Source organism: Mytilus galloprovincialis, chromosome 2 (assembly GCF_965363235.1).
Source record: "Mytilus galloprovincialis chromosome 2, xbMytGall1.hap1.1, whole genome shotgun sequence".
In the NCBI taxonomy this organism is placed as follows: Eukaryota; Metazoa; Mollusca; class Bivalvia; order Mytilida; family Mytilidae; genus Mytilus; species Mytilus galloprovincialis.
This window is the reverse complement of record NC_134839.1, coordinates 69,268,250-69,295,372: the sequence shown is the minus strand read 5'-3', so window position 1 is coordinate 69,295,372 and position 27,123 is coordinate 69,268,250. Positions and strand designations below refer to the sequence as shown.

The 27,123-nt window shown below is 31.5% G+C and overlaps 1 protein-coding gene across 2 annotated transcripts in view; it reads right to left on the bottom strand.

Moving 5' to 3' along the window:
- The window catches only part of LOC143062383 (uncharacterized), a 36,019-nt gene extending 9,850 nt beyond the window's left edge, over positions 1–26,169 (bottom strand). Inside the window, exons 1-2 of one of the 2 annotated variants that reach the window (XM_076234094.1) lie at positions 26,029–26,169; positions 7,497–7,660 (exon numbers count right to left, since the gene is read on the bottom strand). In XM_076234094.1, the coding sequence (XP_076090209.1) occupies positions 7,497–7,660; positions 26,029–26,083 (219 nt within the window). In that variant the 5' untranslated portion in view covers positions 26,084–26,169. Of the gene's footprint in view, positions 1–7,496; positions 7,661–23,846; positions 23,973–26,028 lie in introns of those variants that run through there. The other variant, XM_076234095.1, reaches the window with a different exon arrangement.
- Between the last annotated feature and the right edge of the window lie 954 nt (positions 26,170–27,123).

Below are 27,123 nucleotides of genomic sequence, written 5' to 3'. Positions count from 1 at the left end.
TGTAAACTGTCTTTTTTGGAAACTTGTGGTAAATTAGGAAGCAGTACAGCAACAGACAGACACATATATATTTACTCATAGTACTTATCCAAAGCTACGGTGTGAAGGATACTGTATACCTATACATAAATCATGAGATATAAATAACCCTGAAAATTACGGAGGTATAGCTATAATTTCTTGTATTGGAAAGTTATTTAATGTTGTGTTAAATACAAGACTTTCTAACCATTTAGATGAGAGAAATATTTTGACTGATAGCCAAGCTGGCTTCAGAAATAAATCAAGGACAACAGATCACATGTTTATCCTCAAATGCTTAATTGATAAATATACTAATTGTAAGGGAAGTACATTTTATGCTTCTTTTATTGACTTTAAAAGAGCTTTTGATACTGTGATACACCCAGGTATCCTTATCAAAATGCTCAAGTCTGACATTGGGGAAAAATTCTACCAGTTAATTAAACACATGTATACACTCAATAATCTAAGAGCTATAAAAGTTGATAACAAACTAGGTCCATGTTTTAACTCTTATATTGGGGTTAGACAAGGGGACGTTTTAAGCCCTGCTCTTTTTAATCTATTCATGAATGTTCTACCTAACAGTTTACTAAATTGTCCTGATAGTGTAAAACTCAACACTTATCGCATAGACTGTCTTATGTATGCAGATGATGTCATTGTATTTTCTGATTCTGCTGATGGACCTCAAAAGCGCTTGAAGGCATTGGAATCATACTGTGATACCTGGTGCCTAAATGTTAACTTACAAAAACTAAAGTTTTAATTTTTAATAAAAGTGGACGCCACATAAAAGAGCCATTCTATTTTAAAAATGAATTAATTGAAACTGTTTTCAAATATAAATACCTTGGAGTTATATTCCAGTCAAATGGCCTATTTAATTATGCAAAAAGAAGACTTTTTTAATAAATCCTTAAAAGCTTCATGTACACGTAATAGATGTTTATCTGGCTCAGATGCTAGTATTAAAACAAATTTACATTTGTTTGACCATACCATTAAACCTGTTATTTTGTTTGGATCAGAGATATGGGGAATGTTTAAAACCAACTCTGCTTCTTGTCAAAAAGATGCTACAAATGTACTTGAAAAAATATACCAGAATAATGTTGCTGATAAAATGAACTTAAAGTTCTGTAAGCATATTTTAGGCTTAAATAATAAAAGTACAAATGTTGCTGTACAATCAGAATTAGGTAGATTTCCTATATATTTTAATACTGTTATATCTATGATAAGCTATCTGCATAGATAACATCATTGTAACTCAAATTTATTGAAAGAAGCGTTTTTATGTAACAAAAATATGCATGAAAATAACACTATGACATGGTATTCCTCTGTTAAATTTATTTTACAAAAGCTTGAATTGAAAGAAACATATTGTTTTGATTATTCAATTAATAGATTAAAACAACTTATTATGAAAAAGTTAAAGACATTATTTTTAAAAGCATGGTTCAATGATAAAGATAATGTTACTGGAAAGCAAAATATATATTTTTCTCATAAAAGTAATTTCCAAATGGAAAAATATCTTGATATTCAAAGTTTTCAATCAAGACAAATATTATGTAAATTTCGCATAAGTGCCCACCAATTACGAGTAGAAAAAGAGCGACATAAGAACCTATTGAAAGGTCACAGAAGACTTTTTGTTCTCATAATGATATAGAAGATGAGTTCCATTGTTTAATAAACTGTCCATTGTATAATAGATGTCGGGAATCATTGTTTGCACAAGCTCATGCGCACTGTCTAAATTTTAATAACTTAGACTGCAAATCAAAATTTTTATTGTTAATGTCCACTGAAGATAAACATATACTTTAAAAGTTAAGTATTTTTCTTATCCAGAGTTTTGAATTGAGATCCACAATTTCTGTAAATGGCTAAATCTCTTTTAGTTTATCCATATATATATATATTTTAAATTCAAAAAATTAAATTTAAATACACATTTCTCTATCTATGTGTATGCATATTTCATCTATTAATATGTAAATGCTTATATATGCATTAATAAACTGCAGTCAAATCTCTAAGGTGCTTATCATATTCTTGCAATTATAAAAAAAAAAAAATTATATACATAAATATCTAGTAATTGGTTGCTGTGTGTACATGGGAGAAAAATACCCTTATATCTAATCCGTTGGGGCTGCATTTCATTTTTATGCAGCTCAAAACACCATATCTGTTTAAGTCTCCCATATTACTTTCTCTTCCATGTGCATGCAATATCTGTTCAGTGTTCTATTGTGATGTATTTCATTTTATTATTTCATTGTTATAACACAATTCATTGTAATCATTGTATGAAATTTGAAACCTGCAAGGGTCCATAATTGGATTAATAAAGTATTCTTATTCTTATACTATAGATCTTTTATGTATATCCTCTGCAGAATCTAAATCAGAAGTGTCCCTTGTCGCTTGCCGCATAACTATACGCTTGTTGTGAATTTCTTCTAAAAAGAGCCATATCATTATGTATCCAAGAAACACAAAAGGGCATATAGACAAAGCATTAGCAAATATGAAAGACAAGAAAACAAAAATTATAAGAACAATAATACGTTATTAAGATGATAAACAACATCAGAACGCAGAATCTATACTTCAAGACCATAGTGAATTATTTGTGAAGTTCATACGGAATATGTAGCAACAAGGTGTTATCCCATCCGACGTTCTTTGACAGATCCCTGGTTCATCAACGTTCTGCACCAGAATATTGATGAACGACTGTACAAAGACGTAACTTGACGAATCGTACGAAACAGGAGCTATTGTTTATACATAGTACATATAAAGGATAAATGTAACATATACACTTATGTAAAGATATTCGCATCGTCTGCAATTAAACTACAAGAAATATTTCATGTCATGACAATATTTCTCTGTAGCTAACTCCTCACATTGAATTGATGATTTTAAAGGTTCATCATAACAAACGGACAAAATGGTATTTACACAACAAAAACTACTCTGAGTACAGACTTACCTGTCCAGTTTGAAAGTTTTAAGGCCTGGCATCAATATATATATAATTGTAAAATGCATTTTGTGTTTCAGAAAGATAAAATCTTTTTCTGATTTGGATGGGCATTTTTTTCCTTTCTGCAGAAGGTGTAAAAACCCACGTAAGATGAGTTGCATTCTGGTTAAAGAATTTGAAAAAAATAGATTGATAGCGTCGAAAAACTAAGAATATAATGTTCGCGCAGAAATTTTTTAGCCCCCCACCCCTCTTTGAAGTTGAATGATTGATCCTAAAGGATAATATCATCTTGATTTGAACATACTTACGGCAACGTTTTTTTGTGAAATGTTTCCAACTACTGTGGCTTGTTCTGTACTCATGCGATAATCGAATTTTTTGGGACATAAGCTTAAGTTTTTGGTACAAAATAAGTTATTTTCCAGTGATTTCTTAGCTTGTTATCTATTTTTTACACTTTATCAATAAGTATATAACTAGCCAAAATTGTTATCTACATTCCAAAAGTTAATAAAAAAGACATGTGGGACCACAAATGTTTATTATTGGAGGGATATAACTATCCTTTTCCCCACGTCAGCTGAGCAAAAAGGGAAAGTCAATATGATTATTAACATTCTTAATAAACACGGGTTGACATACCATCATCTAAACAATATTTATTATCGTTCATATTACATGCATTTGTCTGTGAGATCAACTTGAAGAGAAGCAATGATTATGTACATACTGGACAGGATAAAATTTCCGTAAAAATACTATATAGTCGTAAGTTTTCTTCGTATGTTTATTAATACACCCCTTGTGTATTTTTTAATCCCGTTTAAACGTTATTTACTCCTTTCACTAGTGTTTTTTTTACCACTTGAGAAGTTTTGCAATCCTCAGAGGTTGACACATTTGATAAAAAAAAAAAACAACCAGAAATCATTATTCTTAACTGGTTCAAACTACTTTATGGTTTTTTTTAAACTGACATATTTCTTTGTTTTAAACTTGATTGATAAGTTTATTAGCTGGTAGTTGCTTAACTTCTAGTGGCTAATAGTTCATGCATGAATAGAACGAGAAAACAATAGCAATATATACATTTAGGTCGTGTCAATTTAGAATGCCATTGGTAAACGATAGTATATTGGATACGGAATTATTGCGAATCCTATCATAGTTTTCCACAGATTCACCTGCAAGTTACCTGTCCATTTAAACTTTTGTAAGTCCTATTGTCCCATCTAACAAATACAACAGCTATTGTTCTCTGTTTAGTTTATTCAATGGGACCTTTAAATTTCTTGCAAGAGAAATCTATCACTCACTGATTAATTTACCTGAACAAAAAATTGAACTGTCAATGATGGAAATACATGTACAAATAAGTAATTATGAAACTGCATGTGATGTTGTATTTATTCAATCAAAAACACATTTTCAATTTGTTTGATATAAACACTGATTTAAAAATTGAAAGTTGATTTCTGATCAAATTTCAACATTTTACCTATTAAAATTTGCTTTTTTTTAGTCTGTTCACAAGTAAAAACTTGAAATGATAATGTTTAGATAAAGGTCTTCATAAATGTATTCTTTATAACTGAACAACCGCAAAAAACATGCAAATTCTTTAAAACATAAATGCATGCAGTAGTTAAAAAAAAAATCAGAAATAAACTTTTTATAATTAAATCAGTGCTTATATTTAACAGATTGAAAATATATTATTGATATTGAATAAATACTGTATCACATGCAGTTTATGTGAGTTTATACATGTATTTCAGTGAACAAAGAAGATATTTTTTTGGTCAGGCAAATTAATCAATGAGTGATAGATTTCTCTTGGAAGAAATTTAAAGGTCCCATCAAATAAACTAAACAGAGAACAATACCTGTTGTATTTGTTCAATGGGATAATAGAACTTACAAAAGTTTAAATGGACAGGTAACTTGCAGGTGAATCTATGGAAAACTATGATAGGGTTCGCAATAATATTGAACACATTAAAAACAAGTTATTGGTATTGAATAAATACAACACCACATGCAGTTTTGTGAGTCCTTACTTAGTATTGGTATAAGTATTTTTTCATCATTGACAGTTCGATTTTTTGTTCAGGTAAATTAATCAATGAGTGATATATTTCTCTTGGAAGAAATTTAAAGGTCCCAGTGAATAAACTACACAGAGAACAATACCTGTTGTATTTGTTAGATAGGACAATAGAACTTCCAAAAGTTTAAATCGACAGGTAACTTGCAGGTGAATAAATGGAAAACTATCATAGGGTTCGCAATAAATATACCCTTGTTACAAGCTACCTATGTATACGGACCCATCATATAATTGATACAAGGGTTCTTACCGTGCAAAGAGCATTACACGAGGCATTGGATTAAACGTCATGATATTATGACAGGGTTTGGCTGCGTTCTTGTACATCCTGCACTGCCAAACGGACGCTCAACTTAAAGGTTTCCACCCGGATCAGAAGTCCTGATATGACCATATTTTTATGCCCCAGTCACCCTTGGCGGTGGCGGGTTAAAACTTGAATATCCAATGAAAAATGTTCAGTAAAGGAAATATACGATCCGACAACAATAATTTAGTAATTATAATTTTATAATTGTTTCTAATCAACAAAATCCTACAAATATTTGTTTTACTAATAGCATTGCGAAAGTCGTTAATATACTAGTATTCGAATAATAATACGTGTGATGTTCAAGTCTTCATGCTTTCAACACTAATAACATCATTGTATCGTTAGATAATTATGTATCAGTGGAATATTTGAAACGTCTTTCATTTATATCATAAAATCCGTTTAAAATCGGTATATTTTATGCGTTTCTTTATATTTGTTTAACAATAATTACTGCTTCTATTACGTTCCTACTTCAAGATATGTTCGAGATTTGTTCATTCGTCAATATCCTGGTCATCTCTTGTAAAAAAAAAATGAAAACAACACGTTTAATAATTTCTTGTGTCCGAAGCATTTTTCTGGATTTACCGCTCAAAGCCAAACATTTGAAATCCAAAGATAGTAAGAGCTGCACGATCTTGAATATTGACAATAGTAGTCAATTGAGATTGCAGTCGGTTACAACTTTCCCGTGCTTGATACAAACTCAAAATCTCAGTGTTGATAGGATAGTTGGATACAGTAGTTTGACTACTTAGACAAATTGGCTACCGATGACCCTATAGTTGTAGATCATGAAAGAAAGATTAAGGAACATTTATTAGTCGAAATATCTGTCAATACTATATCATTTCAATTTGTTTGCATAGCTTATGTTTTATCAATATCGTTGAAAAAAATCTTAAGGCTTTTCAATTTTTTTGCTATATCGTCTTCAGATAAAATTCAGATAAATGCGATTCGATATGTATTGACTGTCTGTAGTTTTCTCTCTTTATAGTGTATACTTTTTGACTTGGTATGAGTGAATCAGTAAATTTATTGTCCCCGAGGTGCAACTATTGCCACCAGGCGTAGGCGAGGGCAATAGTTGTATCCGAGTGGTCAATAAATTTACTTTTTCACGAATATCCAGTAAGTAAGCGTTTTATTATATCGAAGAAGACAACAGACAATAAATAGCGGGGGAAGTACATTATTGTTATATAAAAAAAGTGTGAAATCCAACATATTGTTTAACGTTTACTTCATAAATATTCGGAAATGCTAAGAATACGTCCTACACTGACGTCAAACCTACATAAATAGGTAAACCGCGACGTCGTTACTTCAGCAGTATTTTCAAAAGCCCCCAATCACGTAGCTGCATTGGAAATTCCGCGAAATATAATGACGTTCGTGGTCAAATAGATTCATCGAGGTCCAATAGTTGGAAACTATTGACCCGTTAAATAGTTAAACGCTTGCAATTTGAAAAAAATAGTAAAAATATTGTGTTCTTATTTTAAACAGAAAAAGATAACTGAGGTATAATATAAACATTGATTATTTGTATTATTATAACGTTATTCTTGTATTGCTACATATTATGAAAAAAAAAAGAAAAATCACACAAATACCGAATTCCGAGGAAAATTCAAAACGGATGCGTTGTCATTGAAGGCAGTAGTATTCTACTTAAGTGTGTCGTAAGGTTATTTACATCAACTTTTCATTTAATTGTAACACGCAAATGATATCGTTGAGATACAACGAAATATACATCTAAATTCAAACAGACCTGCAATATATATCAAATTTTCCATACATTTGAAATTCATAGATAACAGTATGCAACATATCTATTATCCTCCTTCATGTAGCATTCTTTTGTTGTTAATTAACGACACTGTAACATTACATTATTATGTCCGCATATTTATAGTCAGATTATGTTTTAATGTATGTATATACTGTATTTACTTTTATAAATTGTTACTTGAAGAGTTGTCTCATTGGTACTCATACCACATCTTATCTCTATAGATACTTACTTCTTTAATACAAGTCTTGTTAATTCTGTCAATATAGTCATGTCTGTAGAGGTTATTTGTGTCATGAAATCCACAGTGTAAATTTTTCATTCTCCAAAAATCAAAAACTTTCATACCAGTCTGATTTTTGGCTTTGAAGATTTCTTTCCAGAAAAGCGATGATACTACAAGGAAAAAGTACAAACGATGAATATAATAGGAATAACAACTAGTACAATGTACTTTTGAAAGTTGCATGTTCCAGTAACAATATTGTAAACAAATAATTTTCAATCACTTGTTTCCCAATCCACTATAAATAAATATGTGTAAACTAACAAATAGAATATAATATACTGGAAACTTGCAAAGTACAAGGTTTTCAATTGAGAAAACTGATATCCATTAAATAGATTTACACAGCTACTTTGCATAAGTACTATTTCTGTACTTAAAATCTGTAGTACTGGAAATTTACTTTTAATATTTAGTACTATTTCTTTACTTAGAATTATTGTAATATTTGGGTACTTGTATTTTCTAGTACTTGATTTGTACTTAAAATATTGGTATAAAAATAATACCAACAATGAGCACAGAATTCCATGTTTGAACATCATAACTTTATGAGATTTGAAAATGACAAACTTTCAAAATGCTGAAAATGTAACCGTGCAACCAAAAATCTGTAGTACTTAAATTTCAAATACAAATCATGTTCTATAAAATACAGGTACCTAAATATTACAATAATTCTAAAGTAAAAAAATAGTACTGAATATTAAAAGTAGATTTCGGGTACTACATATTTTTGGTATAAAAATAGTATTTATGCAAAAGTAGCTGTGCAGGACAAAGTCGAAATCAGTATACATCTATACGAAATTAGGAAACATTTTAATGATTTTAGATTCATATTTATGTTCCATACATATAATTCCCTTTAGGACAGAACAGCTATGATTATAGTAAGTTTTTACTATGCTTAATTAGTCATAAGTCTTTTTATTTTAACTACATTCTACATGCTACATTTATTATGTAAAGTGCACAAAGTGATTAATCCTTAACCTTATATATTGTTCATTTTATTTATTTAAATGATCTTGGACATGCATATATTCTCCAGAATGTAAGTATGCATATAAATATACATATTAATTGTATTTTACTGTTCATATACATGTAGCAATAATTCCGATACTTTGGTTGAATTGAGGTAAGTAAGTGCAAGTAATGGAAACGGATTTATATAAGTTTTTCTTGTTTCCGAATCCCAGTATGTATATTGTATAATTGTATTTGTTGTGCACTTTTGAAATATAATCCCCGTATAACCCCGATACAGATGAAACCGGACGTTGACGCGTTCGAATCAAACACACCGTGAGTTCGGACAGTTAGAAATTCATACTTTTAAAGAAAATCCAATATCTATTCTTCGGATATTTTGCTCCAATATATTCTTTCCCATAATACTCATTAGTTACTAAAAGGTTTTTGAAATATGTGACATTTTTATATACAAACATCAAAAAACGCACGACGATATCAATGATAAAACGTGCTTGGTATTTTTAAATATTCAAAACTTAATGTTTCTCGTATCTCATAGTTTTTAAAACATACATTTTTGAAAATGTCATAGTTTAAAATTAACAGACTTATAAAGATCGTATGTTTATGTTGTATCTAGAAACACAAAAGTACACGTTTTAAAGTGTCTTTATTTTCATGTTGTGTACGCTTCGTTGTCATTACATCTTTTTATACTGTACGCTTCGTTGACACAATATTGCGTTTCTCAATGAGTTTTGCATGTATTAAATTATGCTTTGATATGATTATAACCAATATGCATGTTTGAAAAAAATAATTTACAACCATAACATGCAGACAGCAACCCATAATATCCGTTGTATTGTTGAAACGATCTTTGAGGTATTTTGTTCATGTAAAAACAATCCTTATGTATACGAAAGTGTAAATTGGTAGGAAAATACAACTTAACAGATGCAAATATGACTAAGCATACATATATACACGTCCGATTTCTAATTTGATGGCATTTTTAAAAGTGTTTACCATACGACATTCAATGTACGGTTAGGGCGTGGGTTGGGTGCCCGCTAACGTGTTTAATCACGCCATATTCTGTATCTGCCTGTCCAAAGTCAGGAGCGTGTAAGTCAGTGGTTATAATTTTTTTTTGTTCACTATTTTGTGCGTAAAATAGGCCGTTAGTTTACATTTGACATTTCGGTGTGTTTAAGAGCTGACTATGCGGTATGGACTTTGTTCATTGTTGAAGGCCATACGGTGACCTATAGTTGTTCATTTTTGTGTCGTTTGGTCTCTTGCGAACAGTTGTCTCGATACCACATCTTCTTTTTTTATATAGACAGCAATCAAAAACAATAAATGGATTATAGGCTTTAGGTTTGAATCTCAGAGGCGAGACCATAGGGGTCATAGATTACAATACAGTTACATTAAGGCTAAAGAATATGTGTATACAATGAACATGTAACTTAAAGCCTTCAATAGTAATACAGTTTTTTTAATGTGAAGGTATAAAGATGAAGAGATAATTCTTGCTATTAACTTGTTTGCTTTCTTCAATTATGTTTTTTTTTTTAATTTTTAAGGCATAATGCGGCGTTCACACATTGCCGATTATTGCTCCCGTTTGAGATCAGACAGCGATAAGACATTGTCTAAACTCAGTCTTTTAAATTCGTAACAGATTCGAATCAGATTCCTACGGGTCGGGAAGGGTCCTGGTAGTTCGGCGAAGCACCCCGACAGTTAGGTGCGTCCCGTAACATTCAGGGAAACTCAGCCGATTTTGTCAAGTCGGATTACAATCGTGACTATGTCGTGACAGATTCTGCTGTATCGGATCAAAATCCTAACAAGGTTCTGTGTTTTCTGGACGGTGTTCTGTGGAACGGGAATGATCTGGAGAAATTTTTCTTTGCTGTTTTTCTGCCGATTGAGTCCAGATTGCTAACCCTCTTTGTCGAAACCGTTCCGGAACAGTCCCGTTATTAATACGAAATTCATCAATGATACCCATGTCAGAGTCCCGACAATTACAGAAAGCAATACGACTGAGACCAGACAAAGCCGTTTGCAATGCAATAGAGTGGACCATGATAGGATTACGTTCCGACAGTACCTGATTATCCCGAATATGACGACAATTTTCTAACGGATAACTTCCGTCAGCGTCAGTTCACTGTTTGGTCACTGTCTGAACTCTGTCGGATTACATTCGGTATAATCTGGACGCAGTCGTGACAGACTCGGTCGAATTTTACCATGCGAAAGATACAAATCGGATTAGAATCGGATTGAGAACTGAATTATCGGGACAAATTCGCTTGGAAACGGTTGAATATCGACGCTTCCTGAATAATATCTGATTGTTGTCGTGATTAAGAAAAATTTGTTTACACAAATTTTAAATTTTAATTAAAGTTTGAATTTCCATCCACGATTTACAGGATCTTGATCAGACATTTGTCAAATTTTAATCGGGAATGGTCCTGTCAAGGACGGCAGTAAAAAGCATCAATCATCAACTCAACCTTAGACATTTGCTTTGATTCTTCTTTCATGTCTTAATAGTTATCAATAAAAAAATGTACTGTCACTGGATAAAATGAGGTATATTGAATAAGGACACAAATGTTGCTTTTCAACAGGCCATTTATGGACCTCTTATAAAGGTTTTGCAAGGGTTTGTACAGTGTAGTGCTCTCTCTACACGAGACATCGGATCTTATATTCCCATTCGGACTAGACGTGACTGTGTACATTTACATCCCTCGCAACTAAACGGGTGGCCAACGTCGGTCAGGTTTTACTGTCGGTCGGAAAAAGACCAAAGTGACCATACCTAATAGTATATTTCCCAGTCACCCTTAACCAAATTCTTTCATAAAAAAAATAAATAAAATTTGGCTACAATGTAGAAAGTTTTGCTGTACCTGTTAAATCTGTAACTTATATTTGGCATTGCAAAAGTTCATACGTTTATTACGTCTTTACCTAAAACCGTTGGATATATATACTGGCTAATTATACTTTAGATACATGATTTACCTCTTAAGTACAATTCGCTTTGAAATAAATATCAGTTACTACAATTACTCCTTTTTCGATATTTTATGTATATGGTTTTTGTGCCTTGTACCGACATTTTGAGTTGAGCCAATTGCAACTGTAGTTTTTTTTTCTTTATCATGTTGTGCTGTAACACCAGTGACCCAGATTAAGGAGAGGGTTGGGGGTTGTTTAATCCCGCCGCCGCATTTTTTTTTTGTGATTCGGTCCAACGTCAGGAGCCTGTAGTACATTGGTTATATAGATTTTTTTTTATATCGGGGCCTTTTTTAGCCGACTATATGGTATAGGTTTTCCTCATTGTTAAATGTTGTACATTGGACTATAATAATTGCTTTATACACATACTTCATTTAAACTTTGGTGGAAAGTTGTCTCACTGGCCATCACACAACATCTACAAAGCTTTGTATGTAAAAAAAAAAAATAGATAAAAAAATAAAGCAGTTGGAATGCCATCTAAGGCATTCGACACAGTAAATTTAACGAGCTCCTATGTCTGCTTTCGTCTAGGCGAATTTGAACCAACATCGGCATTTGGAAGAGTAATTGTGAAAAGTAAGTCATTAAAGTTTTATTGACTATATTATACTTCTTGAAACTTTATTTCCTCTGGAATATATTTATTAACTGTTAATTTCATCTGGAATAACGTTGAAAGTCCCAATTTTCAATAGAAACATTCCTATCAGATGTACGGTGGTTAAACATTGCAATTTTGGCTTTGGATGACTGATATTTTAAGTTCAACTACTTTGACTAAGTTAACAGATAAACATTTACAATAAAATACAGAAAAAGGGTCGACGACACCATCTCGAATATCTTGACAAGAAAGTGATTTGTGACGGTTTTTGTCAACGAACTGTACAGTGATTATTTAAAAACGCACAACGAACGCGACACATTTGGTGGAACGAACAATACAGTAAGAGAAAAATTATTTGGTATGATATTGCGTTTATTCTAAATTCTAGGGAACATTTGAAGGCACGTAGTTATTCAACGTATAGTTATTTATTATTGCTTAAAGTATTAATACGCAAAAAAGTATGCACGAAAAGATATTCAGCATTGTTTAGCTCATAAAACGTACGAAATTGCACCATGTCTGTGCGTTTTGCATGTAGCAGTTTTATCAAACGTTCTATGAAATATCTAAAACTGACAACAACTGTATAATTGAATAAATAAACTAACATGCACATTGACATATTTATATATACTCAAATAAGTTCTAGAGAGGCATTTGAAATCGTTGTCATTCCAAATGTTGTCTTGATTATCGCTTCAAACGCGTCAACGTCCGGATTCATTTGTATCGGGGTTTCAAATACGGGGTGATATTGTTTAAACTAAGTAAGTGTTGAAAACAAATGATGGTTCTGATCTTTGTGATAGTCAGCAGTTTTATTAAGGGATAACAACCTAACGCAAATATAAAACATTAGTGCACCAAAGAATGCATACACATAATGTTTTGAATCGTTTTTACTCTTCTGTGTAATGTTAATATGAGTGTCACTGCATTTGAAGAGTTAAATTTATATTCGCATTGACGTTGTATTGTTTGAATACACGAGTTTAAGAAAATAAGGGCTTTCTTTTCACCTGTAAAACACACATGCACTGAGGTAATTAAGCTTATGAAAGTGCTTCTTATATGTCATGTCTCTAATTTTTACAAAAAATATTTAGATTTAATTGAAATATTTTTTTAATGTAATTTTGGAACACATTTCTTTTTTTTTAAAGGTTATCAAGAATTTCTATGGCATTTTTTTTTTCATGATTAGATCAAAATTCTTAGTTTATCAAAGCTAAGGTGTTATTTTTAAAATTTATTAAGTTGCTTTATATACTTTTTTATATTATACATTGTTTTTTAATAAAATAAACTGCATTAATAACTAAACTAGACACCATGGAAAAAAGCTGTTGTTCAATATAAAAACGAAGATGTGGTATGATTGCCAATGAGACAACTATCCACAAAAGACCAAAATGACACAGACATTAACAACTATAGGTAACCGTACGGCCTTCAACAATGAGCAAAGCCCATACCGCATAGTCAGCTATAAAATGCCCCGATAAGACAATGTAAAACAATTCAAACGAGAAAACTAACGGCCTTATTTATGTAAAACAAATGAACGAAAAACAAATATGTAACACATAAACAAACGACAACCACTGAATTACAGGCTCCTGACTTGGGACAGGCACATACATAAATAATGTGGCGGGGTTAAACATGTTAGCGGGATCCCAACCCTCCCTCTAACCTGGGACAGTAGTATAACAGTACAACATAAGAACGAACTATAAAAATTAGTTGAAAAGGGCTTAACTCATCAGATGGACAAAAATACATAAACAGTTTCTAAATTGATGAAATACAATAGATAGATACACAAAATAGGTCTAGGTGGATTAAGACTTGGTCGAGTATGGTTCAGACTAAATTGAATATGGTTCAGACTAGGTCGGGCATGATTAATACTATGTCGAGCATGGTTCAGACACGTATAAAATGGTTGAGTACTAGTAAAGGTCGAGTACAAGTTTAGACTGTAATGTATGGTTCTGACTACAGTTGAGTAATATCAGACTAATTTACACTGGTCGAGTAAAAATAAGTACAAATATAGGCCATTTCAGACTTTGACTTGTTTGTAGTGTCTCCATATGATATTTTAATATGCGTATAACCTTTACATCACAGTTTGCTATTAAGGGCATGTCATGACAAAATGTAAAACAATATTAATGCAAACGGAAAAAAAAACATCAATGACTTGAAAAACAATAAATTATATGTACAAAATTACCCTATTAACGGACCACTACATAAGTCATTAATTTACATTTTTTTATACGCCGGTCAAAATTTTGACGGGACTTATTATGGTATACAAATGTCCGGTGTGCGTCCGTCCGTCCGTCCGTCCGTCCGTCCGTCTGTCTGTCCGTCCGTCTGCATGTCCGGCGTAAACATGTCGCACCGTAACTTGAGAACGACTTATCTAAATTTCATGAAACTTAATATAGTTGTTCTTTATGATGGTCGAATAATCTGTATACTTTTTGGTGAAAATAAGATTTAAACTTTTAGAGTTACGGCACTTTGTAACTAAAACAGGGGGGTGTTTTTTTTCACATGTCGCACTGTATCTCAAAAACGATTCTTGATTATTGCTTAAAACTTTACACACTTCTTAGTTATATTAATCTTAATATCTGTATACTTTTTGGTGATGATTCAACATTTCATTTTTGAGTTATTGAGTATTTTGTAAAAAAGGGGGAGGGGCTTTTTACATGTCGTGCTGTATCTCAAAAACGATTTATGATTATTGCTTAAAACTTTACACACTTCTTTTTTATATTAATCTAAAGATCTGTATACTTTTTGGTGATGACTCAAAATTTTATTTTTGAGTTATTGAGTATTTTGTAAGAAAGGGGAGTTTTTTTTTTACATTTTGCGCCGTATCTCAAAAACAATTTATGATTATTGCTTGAAACTGTACAGACTTCTTTGTTATATTACTCTAAAGATCTGTATCCTTTTTGGTTTGATTCAAAATTTTATTTTAGTGAACAGGGTGGGGTGGGGGGGGGGGGTGTTTCACATGTCCCGCCGTGTCTCAAAAGCAATAAATGGTAATTGCTTAAAACTTTCTCAGAAACTATTTATGATTATTGCATAAAACTTCCACACAAGACGTCGGGCGTATCATGCGCTCATGGCGCAGCTGTTTATTTTTCTTACAATGCAGGTTATTAATTTCTGACACTTTTAGTTTTTTTGTTTAACTTATCTGTGCTTTGTAGACTGTTGTTCGTTGCCTTAGCTTTTCGTTTATTATACCCCTGTATAAAAGTGGGTTTATACTGTTTTACCTCTGTCTGTCCATCCGTCAGTCCATCCGTCAGTTAGTTCGTCACATAAAAATATTCGTCACATTTTCCTCAGGAACTACAATACAAAGAATCCTGAAATTTGTTTTCAGGGTTTATATAAGGCAGCTTTACCGTTTGATGCGTTTCCAGAGTCACTACTTAAGAACGCCCTGTTTACCTAAATATTTCGGCGGGGTATCATCAGTGAGCAGTAGCTCACAGTTTCACTTGTTTGCAATGGTTTTGTCGCTTTCTCTTCGCTTTATAATCTTTTATCCTTCCTTTGGAATCGTCCGTCTTTTTTTTATTTGAATTTTTATATTCATTTTTGTTTTTACTAAACATGACTTTGTGAATTATATTATCATTTTTTCATTAAAGGCATATAGCTCTTTAATATGTGTCTTTCTTTTTCAGATTGATTTACACTTTCTTTGCAGCCGTTTCTTAATATATTTTACGACTCGAGCTTAATTATTTTAGAAATTAACAAACTGTCTTTATTTTTAAAATTATCCATGTTATTGACTTAAATTTGCCAGGTCGTTGTCAATTTCTTTTGGACCATTGAGTTTGAAAGCCACTTTGGTGTGTGTCACCCATCTTTTCCAGCATATCATTTTTTTTCTCTCTCTGCTTGTTATGATGTGAAAATATGGCAGCTCATTACTTGTCGTGTTTTAAACCGAAATTTACCGATTGTCATCTTATAGTAAACATCAACAAAGAAGCGTGGATATTGAGCACACGTTTAACAAGTCCTATCAGATGAAAGTTGAGTTAGTGACAGATCCATGCGTATTGCAATCACCGCATTTGTACGAAAACGGTCACGCTAAGGTGACTAAGCATACGGAAAATATGTCGGCGAATTGCATCCTTCAAGCAATTAAAAAAAGTAAACTTCTTCTAAATGTGGACAAATTAAAGAATTTTCTTCAGACAAAAGTATATGTACATAAGTTAAAGAGTGAAAACTATCCATTTTGTTACAAAAAAATCCATAGGAATCATTTTTTTTTAATTTGAGGTTTCATATAACTTTAAAGGTATGTCGTTTTCATTCGTACTTTGAGCTTATACTTTTTTACATGTACACATGCAATCTGTAATTGTCTTCCTTTTAAAAAATGCTAATATTTTAACTAATTGAAAACTATTTTAGTAACTAAAGTAACTGCGAATGGCTAAAAGTTTTAAAACAAAAATCATTAAATAATTATAATGCAATGTTCATGTAACTACAACATGTCAATGAATTATTAATCTTTACATCAGAAAGCCACAAAAGAACATTTCAGTGTCGAGAGTATAATAGTTTTTACTGCCTTTTCAGGTTCCAATGCTTAGTTTTTAATTTGCTCAAGAGAATTCTTTTAATTTCTTCTTTCATTAATTATTTGTCATTTATTGGATTGTTTGCGTTATATCTTTATATTTTTAATTCGAACAGGTATGATACATATCGATTTTGAAATAAAACAGTTTCGCGCATTGAAATAATAAATCCCTCGTGAATCAATTACACTTAAATAAAAGTGTGTTATTTAAATATAAAAAAAAGAAGATTTGGTATAATTGCCAATGAGACAACTCTCCACAAGAGACCAAATGACACAGAAATTTACAACTATCGGTCACCGTACAGCCTTCAACAATGAGCAAAGCCCATACTGCATAGTCAGCTGTAAAAGGCCTCAAAATGCCAAATGTTAAACAATTCAAACGAGAAAACTAACGGCCTAATTAATTCCCCCCCCAAAAAACAAACCCGAAAAACAAATATGTAACTGATCAACAAATGACAATCACTGAATTAAAGGCTCCTGTATTTAAAAAAAAAGTGAAAGAACAAAAATAACGAACTCCAAAGAAAATTAAAAACTTAAAGTTCCAAACCAAAAAGCAAAATCAAAAGCTCAAACACATCAAACGAATGGATAACAAATATCATATTCCTGAATTGGTATAGTCATTTAATTATATAGAAAAATGGTGGATACAACCTGGTTTTATAGCTACCTAATCATGTTACTCTTATGACAAATAAACTGTAATAGGTAAGCATGTCAAAAATAGGGGTACAGCAGTAAACATTGTGGTAATAGTCTTAATCACTATAAAACAACAGCTATGTCAACAAAGGAAAATAAAGGCTTATATAGCACATTATCAAACATGAAAGACAAGAATACAAAAAGTAACCTTATCACATGTGGAAGTACCAAACAACGTCAAATGGGTATGGAAATTGGAATCCCGCTAACATGTTTAACCCCGCCACATTATTTATGTATGTGCCTGTCCCAAGTCAGGAGCCTGTAATTTAGTGGTTGTCGTTTGTTTATGTGTTACATATTTATTTTTCGTTCATTTTTTTTACATAAATAAGGCCGTTAGTTTTCTCGTTTGAATTGTTTTACATTGTCTTATCAGGGCCTATTATAGCTGACTATGCGGTATGGGCTTTGCTCATTGTTAAAGGCCGTACGGTGACCTATAGTTGTTAATGTCTGTGTCATTTTGGTCTTTTGTGGATAGTTGTCTCATTGGCAATCATACCACATCTTCTTTTTGTATATATTACCAAAAATCGGATAGACATTTAAAGCAATAATTAACAAAGACAAATAAAAAAATAATATAAAATGTTATTGAGATGATAAACAACGTCAGTACCTAGAATATAGACTTCAATACTATCGTGTAATATTTGTGAAGATGATATTTGAATACATATTTATCAACAAGGTCTTGGTATCTTCCCTTTTTTAGAAAAAAAAATACTAGACTTTTTCTTGCATACACCTTCTTCATCAACTTTCTTCTCAGACACTGGTGACGATTAACAAAGTCTGAGTGGCAGATGCAATACGTTTTTGGAAACCAAATGGATTGGGAAATGATAATTCCACATGTAGGTGCAGTTGGTATATTGCTTCTAAGGTGGGAGAAATTGATAATTTTCAAAAATTAAAATCGTTTCGTTTGTTATAGATTCTTGTACTGAGATAACCGCTTATGCCAAATTTGTTGTAAAAGTCTAAACATTAGACAGAGAAAGCCGTGTTTGTTGTTTCTTTAATTTCTAGCAATGGAGGAAATATAAATGGAATCCAATCGGAGAAGTTTGGATAGTTAAAAGAAAGAACATCATCAATTTATATCTGAATGTGAAATTAAATGATCTGAGTTCTTTGATCTTTTTGTTTTTCACAAGTGTCTAAAGCAACTCCAAACGTTACGAAAGGAAGAAGAAGTCCGCATGGAGAGGCACAGTTATCATTCTCATAGGAATGCCGACAATTTAAAAAAGTGGTCTACCTCTAAATTCAACAAAAATGTTGTCAATAAGAGACTCCAGCAGCTTACTGACAACTTGTTTCTCTGTGTATACAACATTGTTATGAATTCAAAATACAGCAAATAGTTAAAAAGAAATTGATTAGACATATTTATATTCGCTAACCGAGACAAACTCAGCAAAAAGATCTGAATACAAATACGGATATTCTTAAAATTGACGGTCATCCTTTAAAAGTTACGGCAATTCTTTATAAATTACGGTTATCCTTTACAAATTACAGTCGTTTTTTTCACGGACATCCTTGTTATATGTTACGGGTGGGAGAACGACCAAAACAATTACCCCTGACGAAAAATGTGTTATTCATGACAGAAGATGTACTCGTATTTGCTAAACATAACGCTCTGAACCAACAAAATTTACAGCAATTTTAAAATATAGAAAGCTAGTTGGGGGTATTGAAGCTTGACAATGAGAAAAATTGTAAATATTGTTGCGTGATTGATAAGCACGTCTTGCTACTTCGATCATATATATAGGTACGATTAATGTCTTTCAGTAGCAAAATTAACTGATGAGTTAAAAACCGCTTAAAGTAAGAAGGACAATTTGATTATATTAGAGGGAAAACATCTGGAAGGCTTAGTTGTAGGATAACTTAAGAAAAAAACTTGTTCCTTTAGTTAGAGTTACATCTTTGGAGTTTATTCATTTTTTCCTTACAAATAATTGTGAAACTTAGATAAACCCCTACTCCTTAAAAGAACTTGCAGCTGGAAAGGTTAACGTAAAGTTATATACAAATCATGAATCCCGTCTAAATATTAATGTCGCAGTTATTCTAATATATATTAAGCTAATGTTTGCCTGAAACTCAATTTTACTCAGCCATGCCCAAGAAAAAAAGTTCAGATACTAAAAAAATATACACCATTGCTCGACATAATAATATATAACGGACAAATGTAAGCAGGTTATTTTGAATAACCGGTTGGAACACAATATCTTAAGCAAAATTTCCAATTTAATCATTTATAATTCAGATTAGTGACGTTCAAAAGGATGGGACTGGTTGTTTTGACATGTACGTTCACTGACACTTATTTGTCTATAAATGACGCATCTTGACTGTAGTTTTGCATTTAAAAAATCATAGCTTTGTTCAAGAGTGAAGAATGTAGACATAACATACGACTAACATCGGAGATCGATTTTAGCTGTAATGTCAAAAGACAAAGTTCGATGCAAATCAATATCATAAACACTAAATTATTTAACAAATTTCAAAATATGTATTCCTATCAAGTGAATCTATATTTAAAATTCAAATGTTATACTCCAACTGAATAAGCAAACGAAAAAGGTTAATATGCTCAACTCGATTTGTTGAAAACAGGAACTGCAATTTAAAAAACCGTACAATGCTTTAAACAATATATTTTCATCATCGATTATAAAACTAATTTTATGGTCTTGCTAACACTTTATTATTTGTTAGTAAAATCGAATTATTGTAAGGAGTGTTTTAAATAACGCTGAACATACTTTTATTTATTTTCACAAAATAAAGAAGAGCCAATACTGAAAAATTTATCAATTATGTTCCCTTCATGTAATGTTGCTTAATCGACTATGCAACATTTGCGGCATGCTAATTTCTACTTTCTTTTATTCTTAAATTCTTGATAATCAAGCCATTTACGGATTGCAAAATTAATTTCCTTCGTTGCAGCATCGTTTTTTGGTACCTGGCACTGAAAAGCATCTTTGTAATTGCTTCCGATTTAAAGACAAAATACCTTGATTCTAAAAAAATCACATTGTTCTTGATACATTCAAAATAACAAAATATAATTCAGACTCTTAACGGATTATCAACCTTAATGCTAATAAAATGTTTCTCTAAAAATATGTCAATGAGAGTAATACTGTCAATTTATGTGTAATCACGATGTGACTTTAAAATCAAATTGAGGAGATGTTGTATGATTACCAATGATATTCGGACTCCTTGGTTTTCTTCCTACGATATAGGGTAAACTATTTCCCCCCATAACACCCATTTTTCTTTTCATATAATACTGTAATAGCTCATTAGGAGTGGTTTACCAATGTACAAAAATTTAGCCAGATTGTAGATTTCTTTTTTTTTTAACTTAAATATCTGGAAAAGGAGCTCCATAATCTATCAATTTTTTACCTTATTTTACTCCGTAGCTAACGCTCTTCTGACTTATAGTAACAATTTCAATTCTTGATTTTGTTTCTTTCATCTTAAGTACATGCGTTTACTTGTTCTAGATAACCAATTATAAATCAGAAGAAGCACTAACTGTGAAATCGACCAAAATATGTTATTCATTGGCATTTTTGAGCTCAATCATGTATATTACGGCGGATATGAGAAAAAATAATTACTTTTTGTTAAAGCACGAAACTTTGCACAGCTGTTATTTCGATTCCAATGTGCATTGTTGGATGCGGAGTCACGAAAAAAGATTCAATTTGACCGACATTAGGTACTATAAATATAAGACAATACACTTATTAAGGTCTACCATATGCAAGAGTAAAGAACATATTCATTTGTGGTTTGAAATGAAAGCCTATGGTGTAAGCTTTCTTAAAATAAACAGGTTGTTAAACTTCTTACTTCACAATTGTTCTCACAATTAAAATATATACCCCATACCCCATATCCCATAAAAAACTAGTATAAAGGCATAAACATTCTTTCAATTTATAACAATCACAAATAATTATTGATTGTTGATTAATTCGAATAATAATTGAGGTAGTGGGGTTATGCCACTGAAAGTGGAGGTATACTCTGCGAGGCTATCACCATCACAATCTGACTAGTCAGAATATGTGTTTTGATGTGAACTATCATTGATATGGTCATAATTATGATGAAATGTGATAAAAAAAAACTCTTTTTCACGAAATACTAGTTTATACGCAAGAATATATTACCTTAGCTGTATTTGATTGAATCTTACAGAATTTTGGACCACCAATTCTCTTAAACTCAATACTTTATTTGTCCTTTTATCTTTTTAGATTCGAGAGCCACTGACTAGTCTCTTGTAGACGAACGGCGTGGCGTGTCTTGTGTACACGATTTTTCATTCTGATATATATGTTGATATAAAAAACAAAGATGTGGTATAATTGCCAATGAGACAACTCTTCACAAGAGATTAACTGACACAGAATTAACAACTATAATTCACCTAAAGACCTTCAACAATGAGCACATCCCTTTCCGCATAGTAAGCTATAAAAGGCCCAGAAATCAACAATTAATAAAACAGTCGAAGGAAACTATATTGAACAGCAAGACGGAATGACGTTAGTAAAACAAGACAGATATATAGGTGTCAGACCACCAATTGAAAGGACCTATCTGTTCAACCAAATTTTGCAATTTTCACAGCTTTCTAAATATTTTACCTTAAGTTTAACTTCATAGAAACCAGGTATATCATGAATTGTACATGTATCAGCTTTCTACATGCCAATTTTCAACAGATGTTTGAAATCATATAAGAAAGAAGAGGTCTTCCGAAAATAACCCCTGGTTTTCTGGAAATCTTAAATTAGTATACTATGGAGTGCATTTATCCTCAATTTTGAATGCAAACTCATAAACAAGTTAATTTAAGCTCAAAATGGTCTTCTTATATATATATATATGTTGTACTGTAATACCACTGTCCCAGGTTATGGGGAGGGTTGGGATCCCAACATGTTTAACCCCACCACATTATTTATGTATGTGCCTGTCCCAAGTTAGGAGCCTGTAATTCGGTGGTTGTCGTTTGTTTATGTGTTAAATATTTGTTTTTCGTTCATTTTTTTTATATAAATAAGGCCGTTAGTTTTCTCGTTTGAATTGTTTTACATTGTCATATCGGGGCCTTTTATAGCTGACTATGCGGTATGGGCGTTGCTCATTTTTGAAGACCGTACGGTAACCTATAGTTGTTAATGTCTGTGTCATTTTGGTCTCTTGTGGACAGTTGTCTCATTGGCAATCATACCACATCTTCTTTTTTATATTAATATATTTCTCTTTTACCAAAAGTTTCATTTCTGCCAATTTGTTGGTTAATAGTTTAGCTAAACAATGACATCAAATGCACTATTTTTTGTCCGAGTAGGCCTACTGTCATATACGTTCTAAATTGGAGGGAGTAATTGGTGGTGTGACACCTAAAAACAAACTTAGGTCCGGAAAAACAGTTATTTAAGTATATATACTCCACTTCTGAACATATAAATGTATGTATAAATCAACGACCTGGTAAAAGAAGCATCTAAATTATTCTGAAATTTGTTGTGATTTACGCTGCAAATATAATCAAACATTTGTGTTTTATAGATATCACTACTCATTACTGATTTCTTAAACCCATTAAATGTATGTTTACAAATGTATTTATATTCTCAGAAAAGGGAACAAGTCAAAATTTCAGATAACCTGAACATTTTAAACATCTGAAATGGGCCGTTATATAAATGACTTTGGACAATCTCGAATGCATTGAACATAAGAATAATGTATAGCAAAAACATATTTAACACAGAACATATTTAATTTTAAATTTGCCATAATATATTACATTGCACTAATTCAAACAAATTTTCAAATTGATGGCGTTTTCAGTGACAAACAAATTGTCATTTCGGGGCCTTTTATAGCTGCATATGCGGTATGGGCTTGCTCATTGTTGAAGGCCGCACGGTGACCTAAAGGTGTTAATTTCTGTGTCATGTGGTCTCTTGTAAAAGTTTTCTCATTGGCAATCATACCACATCTACTTTTTTATATATGTTCTTTTATTTGTTTAGATTTACAATAAAAGTGTTTTTGTATGGATTTTGGTGTAAATTAACCCTTGTAATTTATATATATATATATATATATTAAAATCAGAACCTCGTGCAATAAAAAATATCTACTCGGAACAATATTCACCAATATTCATGCAATAACCTTAGAGTTTGAATTTACTCACCATTGTCATTAAATGTGTAAAAAAGTAAGACAATTTTAAAAGAAGTGTTCATAACTGTCCGTAAAGAATTATGTTATAATATCCTCCATTTAATGTCCCTTTAGGAATTTTATATTCTATACGTTTTCCATTTTAACATTTGAATTTTCTAAAATCAATTAGAGATGAGAACAAATTAACGATTAACAGTTAAGTTGTTTGTCATATAATTATGATATTGTATTTCACTGTAAATTGTTTTTAAGAATAATGATCATTAGTATTTGTTTGGTATCACAAATGTACTAAATCAATTTTAGCTTTTTAATTATAAAGTAAATAAAAGAAAAAAAATAATCATGGTTTGGATTGCAGATTGCATCAGCGAAAATATTCAGTTCTTTTATCGCGAAATAACTCAAGTAAATTGTGAATCCGTTGGGATTATACAATCAGTAACTGTTCAAAAACACTACTTGTTTTAGGGAGCGGTTCATAGACAAAACCTAGTAGTGATAAAACTTATTTAGATTTGCTTGTATACTAATAATTAGATTTATCCATTGGAAGTTATGTTGTAAATGTTTTCAAAGCACGAAGAATTGCGGTCTACAATATAAAATAGATTAACAAAAGTTTCCCACCAAACTCATATCTTACATGTCAATGGGATATGCAATTCCTTTCCAAAATTAACTAGTGAATATTGCCATGGTGTCCCCCTCAATCTAGAAGTTTGAAAGAGCAGATAAGAATCGGCCTAAATCTAATGGAATGTGCAAATTTAGTGAGTAGTATGTAAAAGGTAAAATCACAAAAATACTGAACTCCGAGGAAAATTCAATCGGAAAGTCCCTAACCACATGGCAAAATCAAATGACAAAACTTTCATATTCCTGATTTGGTACAGACATTTTCAAATGCATGCGTAAAATTTTTCATATTAATATAACCAACACATGAGTACGTTGACCCCATTGTCTATGGTTTAGTTTTCTCTTATCATACAAAACTAGGTTTTCCATATATAATCTATACAAAATCTGCAAAACCTGAAGTTTGAAAGTTTTTGAAAAAAACATGATATAAATTATATTTTGACAACTATTTAAAAACTCCAATTTTTTTTTCATTTAGGCCCCCAATCTATCTTATTATTACCATTCCTTCCACTAGACATAAATCTTTTCCTACAAAATTATCAACACCTAGTGATATTCTTGTTACTCATACACAATTTATCAAAAGTGTAATTTTTATTTGCTTCAATAACACATCTCATTAATTAATCCCTATTTACTCAGATTTATCAATTACTCCCTTTTAGAAAATAACCCTGTCTAGATTGATTTTTTTTTATGACTTGGCTCTTGAGAATTAAAGGAGATATTCAGATCAAAATATAACTGTGAAGGGATTGTAATACTGAACATTTTTAAAGTAATTTTTTTTTCTACATCAAACTTTTGATTTACTCTTTTCAATTATAAATCACACATGTTTATGAAAGTGAGTGTGCATTTACCATGCGGTTACACAACCTAGGAAAACCAAGAGTAGGCTGCATGGTGTCACAAAAATACTTAAAATGGATTTCTGCGGATAAACAATAAACAATAAGAAGACGTGGTAGGATTAATAATGACATTCTTTACCAGAGGCCAAATGAGGATTAAGTTAATAAAACATTTGACAAAAACAAACCATAAAGTTAACTATAACAAGCGTTGAAACGACAAAAGAGAAATAAATTCAAACGAAAAAGATACGGAATGATTTACTAAGTACATACAAAACGGTATACGAAAAAACATGATGTACAATAAAAAAAAAATACAACCAGTGAATTACAGGCTACTACTGCTTGCTATACAAAAAAAACCCAAAAGTTGAATTATGATATTGACAAACTTAAAAAAAAAAGATGTGGCATGAGTGCCAATGAGACAACTCTTCATCCAAGTCACGATGTATAAAAATTTGACAACGAAAAGCAATCTATAGAGGGCGTCAAAATGACAAGTGTTAAGCAATTCAACCAGGAAAACCAATGGTCTAATGTTTATACAGCCCGAGAAACGAGAAACACCTATGAACAACACCAAAAAACTACAACCACTAAACAACAGGCTTCCTACTAGTTCATATAAATCATATTTATGATCATTATACAAAATGAATGAGAAGTTAAAGATTTTCTTACCTTTTAATTCGCAAATAGATATTACGACGAAGCAGACTATTATTGGATGGTACATGTTTACTCTGTGGAAAGCAAATACATATATGAAGTCTATTAGCTGATGTTAACGCTTAAAAAATTTTAAATATTGATACATTAACCATCTCACTGGACAATTTTAATTGAAAGATAGCTTTTACTATTGATTAATCGTTAAGGGTATGTATTAGCACGTCAAAACTTTAAATAAAACATAGCTAATTATCGAAAGCAAAATATATACCTCTAGTTCTTATTTGTCAATATGGTCCACTACCTTTTTATAATTTTCTTTCCTGATATATCAATAAAAAGATGAGTAAGAGTCGGACTTGTTGAAGTTGTTACAGCTTTTCAGGCTAAATGTTACAGATTTCATGATTGGTGATTAATCTTTTCTTGTTTGATAAGATTGCGATATTTCATATGTAGTAATGCATTCTTTACCATACAATAAGATACTAATTTCTTTCTTTTACATTGTTTAAACGGGACGCCATTATTTTAATTGATATAGCACATTACGTCCTGGACAGTATATTTTTTTTATCTAAAAATCTTCAAAAAGATATCACTACTAGTAAATTAAATTAGTCTGAAATGGTAATTTAGATCTAAACAGCTCTTAACAGGCTGACAAATAGATAGTTCAGTCATGTTCAGCTTTTCAGTCAAATTTCAGACTTATCCACTGCGATAAATTCAGAACTAATTTACTGCAAGCCAAATGTCTGAAATGTACCGAATTCACTGCTGTGGGTGAGTCTGAAGATTGCTTTAAAAACTAAAAAGGACCTTATAATTCAATATGCAGTATTTTAGGAGCTGTTCAGATCAAAATGACAGTTTCAGATCACAGTTTTTGGCGGGTTCGTATTTCTTAGTCTTTAGTTTTCCATGTTGTGTCTTGTGTACTATTATTTGTCTGTTTGTCCTTTTCTGTTATCGCCATTTCGCTGTCAGTTTGCTTTTGATCTATAAGTTTGAATGTCCCTCTGGTAACGTTCGACCCTCTTAGTGACTAACGACAAAATCATAGATGATCAAATGTCAACCTTGAAATGCACAGTTTAAGTT